Source organism: Oncorhynchus mykiss, chromosome 18, assembly GCF_013265735.2.
Source record: "Oncorhynchus mykiss isolate Arlee chromosome 18, USDA_OmykA_1.1, whole genome shotgun sequence".
Lineage (NCBI taxonomy): Eukaryota > Metazoa > Chordata > Actinopteri > Salmoniformes > Salmonidae > Oncorhynchus > Oncorhynchus mykiss.
This window is the reverse complement of record NC_048582.1, coordinates 57721854-57743375: the sequence shown is the minus strand read 5'-3', so window position 1 is coordinate 57743375 and position 21522 is coordinate 57721854. Positions and strand designations below refer to the sequence as shown.

The 21522-nt window shown below is 43.9% G+C and overlaps 1 protein-coding gene across 1 annotated transcript; it reads right to left on the bottom strand.

Annotated features, from left to right (window-relative positions):
* Positions 1–688: 688 nt before the first annotated feature.
* Positions 689–13432, bottom strand: LOC110496589 (polypeptide N-acetylgalactosaminyltransferase 15). The gene is made up of 10 exons (XM_021572568.2): positions 12510–13432; positions 12111–12277; positions 10131–10335; positions 9532–9693; positions 9279–9396; positions 4293–4487; positions 2078–2209; positions 1797–1898; positions 1515–1658; positions 689–1340 (listed from the first exon to the last, which is right to left on the bottom strand). Exons 1-10 carry the CDS (start codon positions 13037–13039, stop codon positions 1140–1142), a joined length of 1956 nt encoding a protein of 651 aa, XP_021428243.2. The 5' UTR covers positions 13040–13432; the 3' UTR covers positions 689–1139.
* Positions 13433–21522: the final 8090 nt, after the last annotated feature.

The following is a 21522-nucleotide window of genomic DNA, read 5'->3' as shown; positions in this document are numbered from 1 at the left end:
TCTGGGAGTCTGGGGAAATCATCAGTACTCCTATGAGTCTGGACATTCACATATTCATCCACACTGGAGAGAAGCCTTATAAATGCAAGGAGTGTGGCAAGTGCTTCTCAGAGAACAGCAGTTACCGTTGTCACTTGTTAATACACTCAGGACTCAAGCCGTTGAAATACCGGTACTACGGAAAGGCTTTCAAACAGAAGTCGCTCCACTGGACTCACCTGTCTGTTCACACTGGTGAGAGGAAGTTCTCCTGCTCCCAATGAGACAATCAGTAGGCAAGAAGGGCACATCTCACACTTCACCTGACACTTCACCTCTCATACTTGGAAAAAAACATTATCTGACTTCCACAGGTGAGAAACCATACACCTGTAGTGAGTGTGGTAAAAGCTTCACTCAGTCTGGGGATCTGTCTCAACACAAGTTCCTCTGCACTGGGGAAAAGCCATTTGAATTCCTTGAATTCTCCAACCGGTTTAACCACTATGGTTCTCTGACCAGTCACATGAGGAGCCAAACTCATCTTGATATGTACAGAAGATGATTGTATGCTGACTCTCCTGGTAATAAAGGTGGCAATGCCTGTTCTATCAGTCTGCCATCTGAATTGTCGGAATTGTGTAGGCCTAGGTTACTTCTGAGCTTGGAGACGTTTATACATTGAAACATCCACACACCATACTATTGATACTTTTGTTAGATATTTTATTCAGGATGAAAAATCTTGATTGTTTGCACTTCTAAATTATTCTAAAGGATTCTGTCACCATTTAAGCCTACATTATAGGCTATTCGCTAACTAAATCTGGCAGTTTCATAATATAGAATATTCCTTTATGTGCAGCATTGTACAAAATCATACAGCTTATTTCCTCTGTGATTTATGGTTTGTTCACACCATAGAACTTGCACTAAATGTCCTTGAAACAGAAACCAAATCTAAATGCAGGCAAGATGCTGATTCCACAAGCCATTGCAAAGAATATACAGACATACAGTATAGCCACATCAGCATTACTATTGAATTTAGCCTTAGACCTCTTGCCCATAGAGACCCACTTATGATACTGGCTCCTTACAACATGTGCTTTTATTATGTGCCTTTAGGCAATGTACTGTAACTATACTTCAAGTCAGTCTCAGGCCCCTTTAGGGACAACTAGCTGTTCGAAGTGCCACTGTTGCCGGGGCTGATGGGCACAGGGGCGCAGGAACAGACCCTTCTGGGTAGCGTTGCCCCCTCTCTGGTGACCTCCTGTGTCCCTCTGCTGCTTATCCCCCTCCTCCTTCACAGCTTCCAGACATCTCTGGGTCTGCAAGTGAACCACCTGGCCACTCAGCTGAAGAAAAAAATCTATAAATTATTAATTGTCTGTATTATTATTATGTCTGTGTCAAATTACAAACACCTAAATAAGTAACACTTCATACAGCTCTATTATTATTTTTTGCTTATTTATTTTATAAAAGTTTGCAGTTGTCATGTCATGCATGACCTTTGCCCCTTCACTGACCTTGATGACCCTCCACTGTGGTTTGTTGCGTGGTGGCTGATGGGCGGGGCACGGTGTTAGTACCACCCTCTCCCCTTGGGCGTGGAAACACAGCCGTCCCGCTGGCCCCCAGCGCACCTCTCCCATGGAGTTCAGCTCACAGTGCTGAAGAGAGAACAGACAGGGGAGTAAAGCTTTAGTCTTCATCACTACATCAGCATCATCATGATCTTCTGATTTAGGATCTGCTCTCACTGTCTCCAAAATCATCATCACCATTGTCATCATCATTGTCATGGTTACCTGGTAGCCATTGCCACTGCATGGTGCTATGTCCATAGTGGCGCCCTGTGCACCCCTTCCTCCAGGGTAATCCGCACAATAGCCAGTGCCAACATTGTACAGCTTCAAACATACAGGCACAATATGTTATATGATACATTCATGTTCAACATACAGGCACAATATGTTATATGATACATTCATGTTCAACATACAGCACAAGAATAACACAATATATTAGTCAAAGTATAAGGATAATGATATAATAGCTATACAAGTGTGTGTGGGGGGGTGAGTTCTACCTCCCCTGAGAGTGAAGGTCTGTCCTGGGGTATATAGAGGTCTGGGTAGACATTAGTCAGGAACCAGTGGAAGTTACGACAGCCCAGTCTCTTCTTCAGTCTGACTAGCTCTGTAATGTTAGGACTCTCAGACTGCACAGGGAACAGGACACACACATTCATTTGAGATCAATGCCAGAAGCAGACATGCGCAAACACACACACACACACACACACACTGATTGTACAAAACATTAGGAACACCTGCTCTTTCTATGACAGACTGACCAGGTACAGTGCCTTGCGAAACTATTCATCCCCCTTGAACTTTGCGACCTTTTGCCACATTTCAGGCTTCAAACATAAAGATATAAAACTGTATTTTTTTGTGAAGAATCAACAACAAGTGGGACACAATCATGAAGTGGAACGACATTTATTGGATATTTCAAACGTTTTTAACAAATCAAAAACTGAAAAATTGGGCGTGCAAAATTATTCAGCCCCTTTACTTTCAGTGCAGCAAACTCTCTCCAGAAGTTCAGTGAGGATCTCTGAATGATCCAATGTTGACCTAAATGACTAATGATGATAAATACAATCCACCTGTGTGTAATCAAGTCTCCGTATAAATGCACCTGCACTGCGATAGTCTCAGAGGTCCGTCAAAAGCGCAGAGAGCATCATGAAGAACAAGGAACACACCAGGCAGGTCCGAGATACTGCTGTGAAGAAGTTTAAAGCCGGATTTGGATACAAAAAGATTTCCCAAGCTTTAAACATCCCAAGGAGCACTGTGCAAGCGATAATATTGAAATGGAAAGAGTATCAGACCACTGCAAATCTACCAAGACCTGGCCGTCCCTCTAAACTTTCAGCTCATACAAGGAGAAGACTGATCAGAGATGCAGCCAAGAGGCCCATGATCACTCTGGATGAACTGCAGAGATCTACAGCTGAGGTGGGAGACTCTGTCCATAGGACAACAATCAGTCATATATTGCACAAATCTGGCCTTTATGGAAGAGTGGCAACACCATCCCCACTGTCAAACATGGTGGTGGCAGCATCATGGTTTGGGCCTGCTTTTCTTCAGCAGGGACAGGGAAGATGGTTAAAATTGATGGGAAGATGGATGGAGCCAAATACAGGACCATTCTGGAAGAAAACCTGATGGCGTCAGCAAAAGACCTGAGACTGGGACGGAGATTTGTCTTCCAACAAGACAATGATCCAAAACATAAAGCAAAATCTACAATGGAATGGTTCAAAAATAAACATATCCAGGTGTTAGAATGGCCAAGTCAAAGTCCAGACCTGAATCCAATCGAGAATCTGTGGAAAGAACTGAAAACTGCTGTTCACAAATGCTCTCCATCCAACCTCACTGAGCTCGAGCTGTTTTGCAAGGAGGAATGGGAAAAAATGTCAGTCTCTCAATGTGCAAAACTGATAGAGACATACCCCAAGCGACTTACAGCTGTAATCGCAGCAAAAGGTGGCGCTACAAAGTATTAACTTAAGGGGGCTGAATAATTTTGCACGCCCAATTTTTCAGTTTTTGATTTGTTACAAAAGTTTGAAATATCCAATAAATGTCGTTCCACTTCATGATTGTGTCCCACTTGTTGTTGATTCTTCACAAAAAAATACAGTTTTATATCTTTATGTTTGAAGCCTGAAATGTGGCAAAAGGTCGCAAAGTTCAAGGGGGCCGAATACTTTCGCAAGGCACTGTAAATCCAGGTGAAAGCTATAATCCCTTATTGATGTCACCTGTTAAATCCACTTCAATCAGTGTAGATAAAGGGGAGGAAATAGGTTAAAGAAGGATTTTTAAGCCTTGAGACTTGGATGTGTGTGTGTCATTCAGAGAGTGAATAGGCAAGACAACATTTAAGTGTCTTTGAACAGGGTATGGTAGTAGGTTCCAGGTGCACCTGATCGGGTCAAGAACTGCAACGCTGATGGGTTTTTCACGCTCAACAGTTTCCCGTGTGTGTCAAGAATGGTCCACCACCCAAAGGACATCCAGACAGCTTGACACAACTATGGGAAGTATTGAAGTCAATATGAGCCAACATCCCTGTAGTCCATGCCCTGAGAGCAAAAGGGGGTGCAACTCAATATTAAGAAGGTGATCCTAATGATTTGCACACTCAGGACACATACACGCCTATAGATATAAATGCACGCACAAACACACACGTGCACACACCGCATACACACACCCTACCTGCCTGATGAAGTGCGCTAGTGTATCTCTCTTATAGTAGATCTTCCTGAAGGCATCCAGCCAGGTGTCAGCGATGCGTATCTTGTTCCTCTGGAGGATGTCCTGGTCAGGGAGGGTATAGGGCTGGTGATGGCGCCCCAGGTGAGCCACTCTGGAGCAGGGGACCACCTCCATGGAGCCCCCACACAACCACACCTGGACAAACAGACAGACAGAGACAGGGAGATGCCATCACCTTTTTTGTTGGAATATGACTTCACCAAGATGAGCAGCGCCATCTACAGAAACCTTGTAGAATCATCCGCACATCTAAGCTCCACAGACACAGACAGGTGTGTCTCCACTCAGACTCCATTACTTTCACTACATTGTCAAAGTGTCTTTCAAATGAAGATGTATGTTTGAATCGTTAATTGCTAGGATCACAAAAGCTTCACATTCACTGACACCTGTCTGCAAATACACACTATCAACCACTGCGATCCTATTCCTCTTAATTTCCCAAGGTCTCCGTTTGCTCATCATTCCAAACCAAACCAATTAAACATTCCATGATGGATATAAAAATTCCAGAACGGCACCCTATTCACTAGTGCACTACTTTTGACCAGGGCCCATATGTAACATGCTACATAATCCTGCTAGTGAGACATTCCATCATCAATCAGCCCTTTGCATTCCATATATAACCTCCCCCCTTTACACTGATGGACAGCTCCTTACACCCCCCACATAGAGAAGTCACATTTTAAAATTCCTAATTAGACACTTTAGGGCTCTATTTTTATTGTTTTTATTTAACCTTTTTTTAACTAGGCAAGTCAGTTAAGTACAAATTCTTATTTACAATGACGGCCTACCCCGGACGACGCTGGGCCAATTGTGCGCCACCCTATTCAATCCCCATTGCAGAAGTTCAGCTGTACAGCGTGATTGAAATTTAAAGGCAATGTTTCCCACAATAGTGGAGACTGTATTCTCGGTAAATGCTGCATATGTCGGCTCAATCGAAAATGACCTTATATTTCTATCGCGGGACCTGTAATGCTTCACTAAACATCCATTGAATTATTATACTTAGAATTGTAATTCGAATTTTCGCTGAGCACTATTTTTTTTCTCCATCACTCACAGCCAAAGATATTAACATTTTATATTCATCCAATGTCTGGCATGTTTTTGGATGGCGTGATGATGTCTTCACTGCATAGAGCTGTTCTCCATGGGCACTGAGTGCTCGTGCGAATATGATGTTGGTCCGTATGCAACCCGGATATAGACGGTCCGTGAATCGGCAAATGTTAGTGGATTACGTTGACAACAACGGTCGAATATCTTGGACGAAGTCTCTAGTTCTATTTATACCTCTATGGTCATAACCATAACCAAGGTGGATTTTTAAAAACAGAAACATGTCTCTCACTGTTGCCGCTTGCTATAGACCACCTTCTGTGCCCAGCTGTGCCCTGTACACCATATCTGAATTGATTGCCCCCCATCTATCTTCAGATCTCGTGCTATTAGGTGACCTAATCTGGGACATGCTTAACACCCTGGCCATCCTACAATCTAAACTCGATATCTCCAATCTCACATAAATTATCAACGAACCTACCAGGTACAACCACAAATCCGTAAACACGGGCACACTCATAGATATCATCCTAACCAACCTGCCCTCCAAATACAACTCTGCTGACTTCAACCAGGATCTCAGCGATCACTGCCTCATTGCCTGCGTCCGTAATGGGCCTGCGGTCAAACGACCACCCCTCATCACTGTCATACGCTCCCTAAAACACTTCAGCGAGCAGGCCTTTCTAATCGACCAGGCCCGGGTATCCTGGAAGGATATTGACCTCGTTCCGTCAGTAGAGGATGCCTGGTTATTCTTTAAAAGTGCTTTCCTCACCATCATAAATAAGCATGCCCCATTCCAAAAAATGTACAACCAGGATCAGATATAGCCCTTGGTTCACTCCAGACCTGACTGCCCTTGACCAGCACAAAAACATCCTGTGCCGTACTGCATTAGCATCGAATAGCCCCCGCGATATGCAAGTTTTCAGGGAAGTTAGGAACCAACAGAAATTTGCATCCTGTAGCACAAACTCCAAAAAGTTCTGGGACACTGTAAAGTCTATGCAGAATAAGAGCACCTCCTCCCAGATACCCACAGCACTGAGGCTAGGAAACACTGTCACCACCGATAAATCCACGATAATTGAGAATTTCAATAAGCATTTTTCTACGGCTGGCCACCCCCCCACAGCAACTTGCCCAAGCCTCCCCATTTCTCCTTCACCAAAATCCAGATAGCTGATGTTCTGAAAGAGCTGCAAAATCTGGACCCATACAAATCAGCGGGGCTAGACAATCTGGACCCTCTCTTTCTAAAATTAGCAGCCAAAATTGTTGCAACCCCTATTTCTAGCCTGTTGAACCTCTCTTTCCTATTGTCTGAGATCCCCAAAGATTGGAAACCTGCCGCGGTCAACCCCCTCTTCAAAGGGGGAGACACTCTAGAGCCAAACTGCTACAGACCTATATCTATCCTACCCTTCCTCTCTAAGGTCTTCGAAAGCCAAGTTAATAAACAGATCACCGACCATTCGAATCCCACCATACCTTCTCCACTATGCAATCTGGTTTCCGAGCTGGTCATGGGTGCATCTCAGCCACACTCAAGGTCCTAAACGATATCATAACCGCCATCGATAAGAGACAATAGTGCGCAGATGTATTCATTGACCTAGCCAAGGCTTTCGACTCTGTCAATCACCACATTCTTATCGGCAGACTCAACAGCCTTGGTTTCTCAAATGACTGCCTACCCTGGTTCACCAACTACTTCTCTGACAGAGTTCAGTGTGTCAAATCTGAGGGCCTATTGTCCTGACCTCTGGCAGTCTCTGTATACATCAATGATGTCGCTCTTGCTGCTGGTGATTCTCTGATCCACCTCTACGCAGACAACAACATTCTGTATACTTCTGGACCTTCTTTGTACACTGTGTTAACTAACCTCCAAACGAGCTTCAATGCCATACAACTCTCCTTCCGTGGCCTCCAACTGCTCTTAAATGCAAGTAAAACTAAATGCATGCTATTCAACCGATCGCTGCCCGCACCTGCCCGCACGTCCAGCATCACTACTCTGGACGCTTCTGACTTAGAATATGTGGACAACTACAAATACCTAGGTGTCTGGTTAGACTGTAAACTCTCCTTCCATACTCACATTAAGCATCTCCAATCCAAAATTAAATCTAGAATCGGCTTCCAATTTCGCAACAAAGCCTCCTTCACTCATGCTGCCAAACATACCCTCGTAAAACTGACAGTGCCGTCCGTTTTGTCACCAAAGCCCCATATACTACCCACCACTGCAACCTGTAGGCTCTCGTTGGCTGGCGCTCACTTCATATTCTTCCCCAAACCCACTGGCTCCAGGTCATCTACAAGTCTCTGCTAGGTAAAGCCCCGCCTTATCTCAGCTCACTGGTCACCATAGCAGCACCAAACTGTAGCACGCGCTCCAGCAGGTATATTTCATTGGTCACCCCCAAAGCCTTTCTTTCCAGTTCTCTGCTGCCAATGACTGGAACGAATTGCACAAATCACTGAAGCTGGAGACTTATATCTCCCTCACGGCATAGTGTGTTACTGATGGTAGGCTTTGTTACTTTGGCCCCAGCTCTCTGTAGGTCATTCACTAGGTCCCCCCGTGTGTTCTGGGATTTTTGCTCACCGTTCTTATGATCATTTTGACCCCACGGGGTGAGATCTTGCGTGGAGCCCCAGATCGAGGGAGATTATCAGTGGTCTTGTATGTCTTCCAATTCCTAATAATTGCTCCCACAGTTGATTTCTTCAAACCAAGCTGCTTACCTATTGCAGATTCAGTCTTCCCAGCCTGGTGCAGGTCTACAATTTTGTTTCTGGTGTCCTTTGACAGCTCTTTGGTCTTGGCCATAGTGGATTTTGGAGTGTGACTATTTGAGGTTGTGGACAGGTGTCTTTTATACTGATAACAAGTTCCAACAGGTGCCATTAATACAGGTAACGAGTGGAGGACAGAGGAGCCTCTTAAAGAAGAAGTTACAGGTCTGTGAGAGCCAGAAATCTTGCTTGTTTTTTAGGTGACCAAATACTTATTTTCCACCATAATTTGCAAATAAATTCATTAAAAATCCTACAATGTGATTTTCTGGATTTTTTTTCTTCTCATTTTGTCTGTCATAGTTGAAGTGTACCTATGATGAAAATTACAGGCCTCTCTTATCTTTTTAAGTGGGAGAACTTACACAATTGGTGGCTGACTAAATACTTTTTTGTCCCACAGTATGTACATGAATGTATAGTTAAATTGACTATTCATATATGATAAACAGAGAGTAGCAGCAGAGTAAAAAGAGGGGTTGGGGGGGCACACAATGCAAATAGTCCAGGTAGCCTTGGATTACCTGTTCAGGAGTCTTATGGATTGGGGGTAAAAACTGTTGAAGCCTTTTTGTCCTAGACTTGGCACTCCGGTAACGCTTGCCATGCAGTAGTAGAGAGAACAGTCTATGACTGGGGTGGCTGGGGTCTTTGACAATTTTTAGGGCCTTCCTCTGACACCACCTGGTGTAGAGGTCCTTTTTCTATTGTGTTATTGACTGTATGTTTGTTTATTTCATGTGTAACTCTGTGTTGTTGTTTGTGTCACACTGCTTTGCTTTATCTTGGCCAGGTCGCAGTTGTAAATGAGAACTTGTTCTCAACTAGCCTACCTGGTTAAATAAAGGTGTTCTCAACTAGCCTACCTGGTTAAATAAAGGTGTTCTCAACTAGCCTACCTCGTTAAATAAAGGTGTTCTCAACTGGCCTACCTGGTTAAATAAAGGTGTTCTCAACTAGCCTACCTGGTTAAATAAAGGTGTTCTCAACTAGCCTACCTGGTTAAATAAAGGTGAAATTAAATAAATAACCTCCCATCTTTACCCTGATGGACAACTCCATCTGCTCCGCCCCCCAGAACAGCATGCCTGGATCATAACCTCCCACGCTCTGGAAGAAGTGTCTGTCAATTGCTAAGACCACGCCCACCAACGCTGGACTCCTATAGGACAATGAAAGGAGAGGAAATATCAAAAGATTAGACAGGGATAGGTACTACTAGGGGTCGATTTTGAGCTGGACATGTCTGTAATCTCTGTATTTGACTGTAGTATTCCAGAGGTCAGGCTATATTTACTGGACAGGCTCCACTGGTGAATCCTGGTTTTCCTGTTGGGACAGAGTTTCCCAGTTGAAGTCCAGTCTCCAGTCAAACACTCCCCTGTGTGGCCACTGGGTGGCGTTGTACTGGAACGTCTGCCAGTCTATCACGTCTATGATGGGGGACACCACTCTGGTCCTGGAGATGGGAGGAGATAGACACTAGGCACAGAGGAAACTCATATAACTTCTAGAACTAGATCAGAAACATTTTCTCACAATGAAGATTAAAAACCTAAGATTTTATTACGTGGGTGTAAATCTGCAGACAGATTATTGGTCGATGATAACCTATAATTTCATAAAACATCACAGAAGAAGAGCAGGGATTCAGGAAGGGAATTAAGAGGTTTGAGGGAGAGAGAGATGGAGTAGTGCCAGGCAGCAATATAAGGACCCTGTTTAATCAACTGGTCTAAATATCTGCTACCCTGCTGGATTCAGCTCAGCAAGTAAGCTACCATGGTCCGGAGGCAATTAAGAATTAGATATAATACACAGAGACAGATTCACACAAACACAGACATACATTGTGCCATTTTGTGTGTGTGTGTGTGTGTGTGTTTATGTGTGTACCTGTCCTGTGCCACTCGCTCCAAAAGTGGTTCCAACCAGCCCCTGTGGCACTCACAGTGTGAGTCCATGAAGACCAGTACCTCCCCCACAGCTCTGGCTGCACCCAGAGAGCGACACCCTGCCACGCCCAGACGCCACGTGCTGCGGACTAGACGCACCCCTTCCAGCAGCAACACATACTCACTCAGCACACTCTTCAGGTGACCTACAGATAGGGGAGGCAGGGTCAGGTGACCTACATATAAGGGAGGCACAGTCAGGTGACCTACAGATAGGGGAGGCACGGTCAGGTGACCTACAGATAGGTGAGGTAGGGTCAGGTGACCTACAGATAGGTGAGACAGGGTCAGGGTCAGACACACACAGTACCAGTCAAAAGTTTGGACACACCTACTCATTCCAGGGTTTTTCTTTATTCTTACTATTATCTACATTGTAGAATAATAGCGAAGACATCAAAACTATGAAATAACACATATGGAATCATGTAGTAACCAAAAAGGTGTTAAACAAATCAAAACAATATTTCTGTAACCTTCTTTATACTTCAAAGTAGCCATTTTCCTGTTGAAAAACAAATGATAGTCCCACTAACGCAAACCAGATGGGATGGTGTATTGCTGCAAAATGCTGTGGTAGCCATGCTGGTTAATTAAGTGTGCCTTGAATTCTAAATAAATCACTGACAGTGTCACCAGCAAAGCACCCCCACACCATCACACCTCCTCCTCCATGCTTCATGGTGGGAACCACACATGCAGAAATCATCCACTCACCTACCCTGCGTCTCACAAAGACACGGCAGTTGGAACCAAAAATCTCAAATTTGGACTCATCAAACCAAAGGACAGATTTCCACCGGTCTAATGTCTATTGCTCGTGTTTCTTGGCCCAAGCAAGTCTCTTCTTCTTATTGGTGTCCTTTAGTAGTGGTTTCTTTGCAACAATTCGACCATGAAGGCCTGATTCACGCAGTCTCCTCTGAACAGTTGATTTTGAGATGTGTCTGTTGAACTCTGTGAAGCATTTATTTGGGCTGCAATTTCTGAGGTTGGTAACTCTAATGAACTTATCCTCTGCAGCAGAGGTAATTCTGGATCTTCCTTTCCTGTGACGGTCCTCATGAGAACCAGTTTCATCATAGAGCTTGATGTTTTTTGTGACTGCACTTCTTGACATTTTTTTTCTTGACATTTTCCAGATTGAATGACCTTCATGTCTTAAAGTAATGATAGACTGTTGTTTCTCTTTGCTTATTTGAGCTGTTCTTGCCATAATATGGACTTGGTCTTTTACCAAATAGGGCTATCTTCTGTATACTACCCCTAACTTGTCACAACACAACTGATTGGCTCAAATACATTAAGGAAAGAAATTCCACAAATTAACATTTAACAAGGCACGTGTTAATTGAAATGCATTCCAGGTGACTGAAGCTGGTTGAGAGAATGCCAAGAGTGTGCAAAGCTGTCAACAAGGAAAAGGGTGGCTACTTTGAAGAATCTCAAATATAAAATATATTTGGATTTGTTTAACACTTTTTTGGTTACTACATGATTCCATATGTGTTGTTTCATAGTTTTGATGTCTTCACTATTATTCTACAATGTAGAAAATAGTAAATATAAAGAAAAACCCTTGAATGAGAAGGTGTGTCCAAACTTTTGACTGGTACTGTATGTCCGATTCCAAATGAACCCCAGGGATGGATGTGTACAGTAATAACATGGGCATAGCACAACTCGGGTTATAGGTGGAAGTTTGGTCATATTACTAAGACCTATCCTTTCAGACAAGTGCAAACGGGTTTGGGACACTTGGGGGCTAGGGGTCTATTCAGAATCTGCACTATAAAATAGTTGAATATGGTGGGAATAGAGTGAACAAGTTTCGTCTGATATGCAGTGATGTTGTGGTGGTACTTTAGACTAATTAGATACAACTCGTGCCAATTGTTTGAGTACTGTCTTCTACACGCACCATGCTGACTGAGGTCGTCCACGAGCAGGACCTCGCGCAGGTACTCCTTGGGCGCTGTGTCGAGCACGCTGTGCACGGTGCGGAGGAGCGTGGACCAAGCCTCGTCATGGAAACATATCACCACGCTCGCGGACGGCAGCGACTCACTGTAACGCTCAACGAGGCACCTGTCAAAGCATTCCCATTGATTGACAGGGGTATAGACGCACGAGTAATTACGCACGAACCCATTAGCTTTACTAAACAATATACCATATTTTGTAGTTAGTGAGATCTTGAAATTAGATTACATATTTGTCATTGATAGCTCTTGTCGAGTCTATCTAGTTATTTTGGATACGTTGTTGAAGAGCCCTTTTTTGGCATGGTGCGCTCCTTGGGAACATGCAGGACACTTACGAAGGATGGCGAGCCTCGGGCAATCTGCGATGCAGTGAGATCCGTTCGCTCACCAGCTCGTTGAAGCCGTATTTCTGCAGAGCAGACTTCTCCATGTCCCTTTCTAGCCCCTCCAGCTTCAGCCGCACCGGTCTCCCCATATCCCCGTGCGTCGGTAGCACCGGGACCGCTGATTCCTTCTTGGCGCTCGATATAACCATCCGGTAACTCCCCTTCCTCGGCGGCGGAGCTGGGTTCCTCACCTGGGTTGAGGGCACGAAGAGAAGCTGGTCCTCCTGCAGGGAGCTCAGCGGCGCGAGACCGAGATTATGCTCCTGTTTGAGACGGTCCCAGGAATCCACGATCACCTCCAGGTCCGGTGGACCAGAGAGCCGCTGGAAGGGACGGCGGGGCGAGTTGGGCGGTGTCTGGGTCTGATCCCGAAAGACCAGGTCCATGAGGGCCAGCGTGGCCACGGATAGAGCGAGGATAAGTAACCAGAGACAGAGCATCACCCGCCGGCATGGTCTGGGTCTGCTCCAAAGCCGCATGGTGAGCGGGAGAGAGAGAGAGGAGAGGGACGGTCTCACATAGAGAAGTCAGCGCTGAATCTTATTTCCCTCATCAAATTTGACTGGGGACAACATGGTCAGATGCTGCACCTTTTGGCTACAACTTTTTAACCATTACGTTTTAGGCTTGCAATGGATAGTCCGTAATCATGACCAAATGGAATTACGCATAGATGTTGTTCTTTAGTTTTTGTCCATATTTTTTCCACGGTGTCCTTCCAAAGAACTGCAGCTCTGAACACGTTAGCGCTTCGTTTCACCTCCGACAAATGTGGTTTCCAGTTATGTCCCTTGTTCCGTGATACTCATTGCTGTTGGAGTGAAGCGCGTAAAATATGTCCTTCCACCGCGCCCCTGTGGTCCTAATGCGAGATTTAACCCCTGCAAGAATAGCGGATTTGAAGGCCACACCTGTTCAAACTCCTTGCTTGCTTTATCACCGTAATGACTAACTGACAATAACAGTTTAGGAAATCAATATCCAGGCCTATAGCCCTATAAGTGAATAGAAAATATAGGCAAAGAACAAAAACACATTAAATCATTCAAATATGGCTAAAATTCTATATATCTGTCATAAGAAAATATTTTGCCATCATTATATCTGATGTCAACTTCTAAAAGAAGGGGCAACATAAACGGAGAACAGACTGTCATCAACATAGGCCTCGATTCAATCCTTAGTTCTGATGACCTGAGCTACAGCGTGATAGAAATGTCAAGTATTCCCGCGTTCGGGGACGACATTCATAGTATAACGCTGTATATGTCTGCTATATCGCGCTACGGAGCTGTTTTCCAGCGCTACGGAGCTGATTTCCAGCGCTACGGAGCTGATTTCCAGCGCTACGGATTGAATCGAGCCCATAGTTTATTTGTGTATGCGAGTACGGCGCCCCTCCTCGCTGCGAGCTCGAGGCAGCATCACTCCCCGGTCAGACATCAGATTTATTCCCCGGGCCAGCTGGCCAACGGCCTCGCGGTCCCATGACTGGCTGTTTGACTGTGATGCCAGCGGCTGCAGACTCGATCTCTCCAGTTTTCACATTGATTCTTGGCAGCCACTGTGGCTGTTTTCTTCCCCGCTGTTGGAAACTGGGTGCTTGGCTCCACACCGCCCAAAGTCTCCTCTTCCCTCCCTTTGTAGACTTTTAGTTTCATCATATTTTATATAAGAACCATGCAGCCTACTGTAATGCTACAGTGTGAAGGTGCATTTGGAGAAGTGTTGAAATGGGCCACAGTGTGCTGATATCAGGACAACAATAGAAAAGGGTCTACATAGTCATGTCTGTCTCTATCTTGACTCTCTGTGTGTGTCACTACTTACAGTGCCTTGCGAAAGTATTCGGCCCCCTTGAACTTTGCGACCTTTTGCCACATTTCAGGCTTCAAACATAAAGATATAAAACTGTATTTTTTTTGTGAAGAATCAACAACAAGTGGGACACAATCATGAAGTGGAACGACATTTATTGGATATTTCAAACTTTGTTAACAAATCAAAAACTGAAAAATTGGGCGTGCAAAATTATTCAGCCCCTTTACTTTCAGTGCAGCAAACTCTCTCCAGAAGTTCAGTGAGGATCTCTGAATGATCCAATGTTGACCTAAATGACTAATGATGATAAATACAATCCACCTGTGTGTAATCAAGTCTCCGTATAAATGCACCTGCACTGTGATAGTCTCAGAGGTCCGTTAAAAGCGCAGAGAGCATCATGAAGAACAAGGAACACACCAGGCAGGTCCGAGATACTGTTGTGAAGAAGTTTAAAGCCGGATTTGGATACAAAAATATTTCCCAAGCTTTAAACATCCCAAGGAGCACTGTGCAAGCGATAATATTGAAATGGAAGGAGTATCAGACCACTGCAAATCTACCAAGACCTGGCCGTCCCTCTAAACTTTCAGCTCATACAAGGAGAAGACTGATCAGAGATGCAGCCAAGAGGCCCATGATCACTCTGGATGAACTGCAGAGATCTACAGCTGAGGTGGGAGACTCTGTCCATAGGACAACAATCAGTCGTATATTGCACAAATCTGGCCTTTATGGAAGAGTGGCAAGAAGAAAGCCATTTCTTAAAGATATCCATAAAAAGTGTCGTTTAAAGTTTGCCACAAGCCACCTGGGAGACACACCAAACATGTGGAAGAAGGTGCTCTGATCAGATGAAACCAAAATTGAACTTTTTGGCAACAATGCAAAACGTTATGTTTGGCGTAAAAGCAACACAGCTGAACACACCATCCCCACTGTCAAACATGGTGGTGGCAGCATCATGGTTTTGGCCTGCTTTTCTTCAGCAGGGACAGGGAAGATGGTTAAAATTGATGGGAAGATGGATGGAGCCAAATACAGGACCATTCTGGAAGAAAACCTGATGGCGTCAGCAAAAGACCTGAGACTGGGACGGAGATTTGTCTTCCAACAAGACAATGATCCAAAACATAAAGCAAAATCTACAATGGAATGGTTCAAAAATAAACATATCCAGGTGTTAGAATGGCCAAGTCAAAGTCCAGACCTGAATCCAATCGAGAATCTGTGGAAAGAACTGAAAACTGCTGTTCACAAATGCTCTCCATCCAACCTCACTGAGCTCGAGCTGTTTTGCAAGGAGGAATGGGAAATAATTTCAGTCTCTCGATGTGCAAAACTGCTAGAGACATACCCCAAGCGACTTACAGCTGTAATCGCAGCAAAAGGTGGCGCTACAAAGTATTAACTTAAGGGGGCTGAATAATTTTGCACGCCCAATTTTTTAGTTTTTGATTTGTTAAAAAAGTTTGAAATATCCAATAAATGTCGTTCCACTTCATGATTGTGTCCCACTTGTTGTTGATTCTTCACAAAAAAAATACAGTTTTATATCTTTATGTTTGAAGCCTGAAATGTGGCAAAAGGTCGCAAAGTTCAAGGGGGCCGAATACTTTCGCAAGGCACTGTATGTCATCTCTCTGTCTTGGAATGCCTGTCTGTTAGTGTTGGGTAGTATTGACAGAATTAGTTCGGTCTTTTCATGTGTCTGTAGGTGTTGGGTACTGTTGGCAGTTAGTTCAGTCTTTAGCATTAGTTTTCTCTGTAATTACATTGGGTGGTAGGATCTGTGTGTCCCCCTCAGGATGAAAGCAATGTGTCCACCTCTAAAGGCTCCCCCTGGTCAGGATGACAGGGCAGAGACATCAGTCTCGCTGAGGCCCCTGGGTAATGATGGAGTCCACAGGGCTCTGGTGGCTCAAGGGTGAAGTCTTCCCTAGGATCAGCTTTCCCTCCCCAAATCCTAACATGAACCATTAGTGGGAATAATGAAAAACCCACCCAAGATCAGCATCTAAGAGAAACGTCACCCTACACCTGATTACACAGGAGGACATACCTGGAGAGAGAGAAGCAGAGAAAGAGATAGAGTGAAGGAGAGGATGAAAAGGAAAGAGAGGGAAGGGAGAGAAGGGGAGAGAGGTGAAGAGAGCGTAGAGTAAGGGAGAGAGAAAGACAGACTAAGTGACAAAGAGGGGGCGAGAGGTAAGAGGATCTACCAGGAAAATGAAAGAGGAGAATGTGAGAAAGAGAGACCTTTCAGTCAACTGTTAAAGATCAGGACAGAAGTTGTACAGAATGTACAGCATGTATTTAGTCCCTCCCCCTACTGCCAATTGACATGGCACAGAACAGGTTGTTGACCCCTTGACCTTTAGTTGATCTAATAGGATCTAAATGGAACTCACAAGTCATTCACCCAATTAAAGAACCTTACATTTCCATCTGCACACAGAAGAACATTTCCATATGATCCACCCTCCTGCCAAAAGAGAAACATCTAAATTCCCAGACCACCACACAAACAGACATACAAGGATGTAGACTCTGCACACTCAAACGCGCGCTAGCGCACACACACAGAGAGCTCGACCCACGCATCCTCCTCAGGAATGTTCCTGCATTCCTTCCCCCTCTAGAAGCCATGCAGTGCTGTAAGTAGGAAGAGGGCAAGTGCTTGTAACCAACAGCCCCTAACACACATACGTGAACTCATGCACAAACAAAAATCTAATAAAAATCTAACTTTATTTGTCACATGCGACAGAATACAACAAGTGTAGACCTAACCGTGAAATGCTTACTTACAAGCCCTTAACCAACAGTGTAGACCTTACCATGAAATGCTTACTTACAAGCCCTTAACCAACAGTGTAGACCTTACCATGAAATGCTTACTTACAAGCCCTTAACCAACAGTGCAGTTCAAGAAGAGTTAAGAAAATATTTACCAAATAAACTAAAGTAAAAAATAAAAAGTAACACAATAACATAACAGTAACAAGATAATATATAGGGGGTACCGTTACCGAGTCAGTGTGCAGGGGTACAGGTTAGTTGAGGTAATTTGTACATGTAGGTAGGGGTGAAGTGACTATGCATAGATAATAAACAGCGAGTAGCAGCATTGTACAATACAAATGGGTGGGGGGTCGTGGCGGGGTCATTATAACAGTCCCGTGGCCATTTGATTAATTGTTCAGCAGTCTTATGGCTTGGGGGTAGAAGCTGTTAAGGAGCTTTTTGGTCCTAGACTTGGCGCTCCGGTACCGCTTGCTATGCGATAGCAGAGGAAACAGTGCATGACCTGGGTGACTGGAGTCTCTGACAATTGTATGGGCTTTTCTCTGACACCGCCTATTATATAGGTCCTGGATTGCAGGAAGCTTGGTCCGAGTGATGTACTGGGCCGTACGCACTGCCCTCTGTAGTGCCTTATGGTCAGATGCCAAGCAGTTGCCATACCAGGTGGTGATGCAACCAGTCAGGATGATCTCAATGGTGCAGCTGTAGAAGTTTTTACACCATACACACTTAAACATGTACACACACACACACACACACACACCGAAAACACACTCACGGTCCAGGGTCATGACATGGCTAGACACACTCCCTTCCCCACTACACCCAACAAGGGTGTGTGTGACCTGTTCTTCTCAACTCTGGGTACTCTGTGTACTCTTCACAGTAATCAATGTTAGTATCTTCTGTTTGTACAGATGTGATTAATGGTGTTGGTTTTGGGGGATATTCAGGGTACCATGCCTGGATTGCTGGTCTGAAAACATTCCTTTTGTTTTTGCAGTCAGTGACGTGTAGAGTCTGGACTCTTGTTATGTCTGGATTGACTGGGGCTCACTGAGACGGAATAGTGATGCACTCTGCTGGAGGTTTAGAAGTACTGCACTTCAGTCTTGCTCTCCGCTTTCAATTTCAATTTAAGGGGCTTTATTGGCATGGGAAACATATGTTTACGTTGCCACGGCAAGTGAAATAGATAATAAACAAAAGTGAACGGTAAACATTACACTCACAAATTTCCAAAAGAATAAAGATATTTCAAATGTCATTACGTCTATATACAGTGTTGTAACGATGAGCAAATAATTAAAGTACAAAAGGGAAAATAAATCTAAATGTGGATTGTATTTACAGTGGTGTTTGTTGGTTGCCCTTTTCTTATAGTAACAGGTCACACATTTTGCTGCTGTGATGGAAAAATATGGTATTTCACCCAACAGACATGGGAGTTTATCAAAATTGGATTTGTTTTTGAACTCTTTGTGGGTCTGTGTAATCTCAGGTCAATATGTGTCTCTAATATGGTCATACATTTGGCCGGAGGTTGGGAAGTGCAGCTCAATTTCCACCTCATTTTGTGGGCAGTATGCACATAGCCTGTCTTCTCTTGAGAGCCAGCTCTGCCTACTGTGGCCTTTCTCAATAGCAAGACTATTCTCACTGAGTCTGTACATAGTCAAAGCTTTCCTTAAATTTGGGTCAGTCACAGTGGGTCAGTCACAATATGTCAAGTAATTATCTTTTTGTTTTCTCGTGATTTGGTTGGGTCTAATTGTGTTGCTGTCCTGGGGCTGTGTTTGTGAACAGAGCACCAGGACCAGCTTGCTTAGGGGACACTTCTCCAGGTTCATCTCTCTGTAGGTGATGGTTTTGTTATGGAAGGTTTGGGATTCGCTTCCTTTTAAGTGGTTGTAGAATTTAACGGCTCTTTTCTGGATTTTGATAATTAGCGGGTATCGGCCTAATTCTGCTCTGCGTGCATTATTTGGTGTTTGAAACACGGAGGAGATTTTTGCAGAATTATGCATGCAGAGTCTCAATTTGGGGTTTGTCCCATTTTGTGAATTCTTGGTTGGTGAACAGACCCCAGACCTCACAACCATAAAGGGCAATGGGCTCTAAGACTGATTCAAGTATTTTTAGCCAGATCCTAATTGGTATGTCAAATTTTATGTTCCTTTTGATGGTGTAGAAGGCCCTTCTTGTCTCTCAGATCGTTCACAGCTTTGTGGAAGGTACCTGTGGCGCTGTTTAGGCCAAGGTATGTATAGTTTTTTATGTGCTCTAGGGTAACGGGGTCTAGATGGAATTTGTATTTGTGGTCCTGGCAACTGGACCTTTTTGGGAACACCATTATTTTTGTCTTACTGAGATTTACTGTCAGGGCCCAGGTCTGACAGAATCTGTGCGGAAGATCTAGGTCCTGCTTGGTTGGTGACAGAAGCATCAGATCATCATGTGAGAGGGCTACATAAATCTACATACCCAGTATGGAAGAAGATGGAGTGTAGTGAAAGTAAGGGTTTCAGTTGATAATCTAGTGCATTCCAGGTAGAAAAAGTTAGAGCAGCTAATTGCTCTATAGTCAGCAGAATACAAGCAGAGTCCCCCTGACAAAGCAGAAACTGCCTGTGGAGTTGTCCAGAGCCAAGAGCCGGTGTGGATAGTTCAGATGAACGATCTTAAGGAAAGGGAAACTGGTTATGAGGATTCTAACCTCTGGTTAGAGTGGATTCAATATACGGCCAGATCAATAGCTAAAGAAGAATGCTATGCTTGTGCCACAGCAAACCTCAGTTGACAACCATCCCTTTTCCATTAAATGGAATTAATTCACCTAAGGGGATGGCCTGTATGGTAAAGCTTTTCATGGAAGCAGGAAAGCCAGATAAGAACAGTTGTATGGATTTGAACTATTTATATCCACATGTTCCTCTGAAATCTGAGCTTCCTCCTTTCACAGAGGCAAGGGGAGACTGTTTACTGTTTGAGTCGGTATAGTACTTCTGGGAAATATGTTGGGGAAATCAGTACCTGCAATAGGACAGATAATGTTACTTCTGATGCGACAAATGAGTGATTTGGCAGGCTGGTTGAGATCTGGGGATTTCAGTAAGATAAGGAGGCCCAGGGATCACATCTGGTGGTTGGTTGTGTGGGGGAATTACTTTATGGCCGAGTATTACTGGCTAATTGGACAGGGGTATGTGCACTGGTACATTTGAGAATGCCTTTCACACTCATTCAACACCATGACAGGATGTTGACTAAACGGGAGAAAAGAAGTACTCCGTCTGGGTCTTTTGATGATAAGGTTTGTATTAATAGCATTGTGGTTCCACGGGGGGGCAGATGAGATCAAAGCTATAAATTAGATCCTTGCAGGATTATAGTCAAGTATTTGTTGGTGGTCCACTCTCAATGAGAATGTGGATTGGATCAATTATATCTATTAAAAATCCACAGCGCTTCACCAATTATATCAGAGATCTAATGAATGGCTTGGCAGAATAGAATAGTCTTGGATATGTTTGCTGGCTGAAAAGGGTGGGAGTGTATGGAGGTAGTTTGGACTCCGATGACACAGCTCCGGATGGATCAGTGACCAAGGCCTTGGCTGGTTTACACACCCTAGCTCACGAGTTGGCAGTGAACTCAGGGGTGGATACTTCTCTGACTAATTGAGTTGACAGTGTGTTTGGAAGATGGAAAAATGTTATGATTACTGTGTTATGCACTACCTTCACCTGTGTGACTGTGTTAGTTTTGTGCGGATGTGTTTTGATTGCATGTATGAAAGTTATCATTTCCAGGACTCTGGAGAAATCAATGACACTTTAGATGGTGATATATATGGACCAATCCTAAGCTCTGACCAGTGGAATACAAAATACATGGCTCCGGACATAATAGAAGAATCCGGATCCTTTCACTCGCGAGGAGACCATATTTGATGTTTAGGGAACTTAGATGTGTTCTTGTTTCAATGTATAGACTGTTTTTTCATGAAGATTGTAACGGAAAATCCTGATAAGTAGAGTTAAGATTCTGATGTAGGTTAGAACCGTCATTGAAGTTGATTGTGTGTACATACATGTATGGGGTTGTCTTCTTCTAGTATATCATTGATATTTCCATGTAGTGTTTAATGATGGTATGAGTTGTTAAGTCATTTTTAGGGTGGATTGTTAGGAAAATTATGATTAAATGACTGAACAAATCATTTTAAATGGAACTGTAGCTAAGTAAACTTATACTCTGTTTTATCATATCTGATTAACAATATGAGTTCATAAGAAGGGATTGTGTGACACGGACAAGGAGTAATTAAAGT

Coding starts and splice junctions, on each gene's coding strand:
- LOC110496589 (XM_021572568.2), bottom strand. CDS start 13,039: ATGCGGCTTTGGAGCAGACCCAGACCATGCCGGCGGGTGATGCTCTGT. Junction 4,488..9,278: donor AGATGGAGTTGTCCATCAGG/GTAAAGATGGGA, acceptor CTGTTTGTCCAG/GTGTGGTTGTGTGGGGGCTC. Junction 1,341..1,514: donor CACAGTGGAGGGTCATCAAG/GTCAGTGAAGGG, acceptor TTTTTTCTTCAG/CTGAGTGGCCAGGTGGTTCA.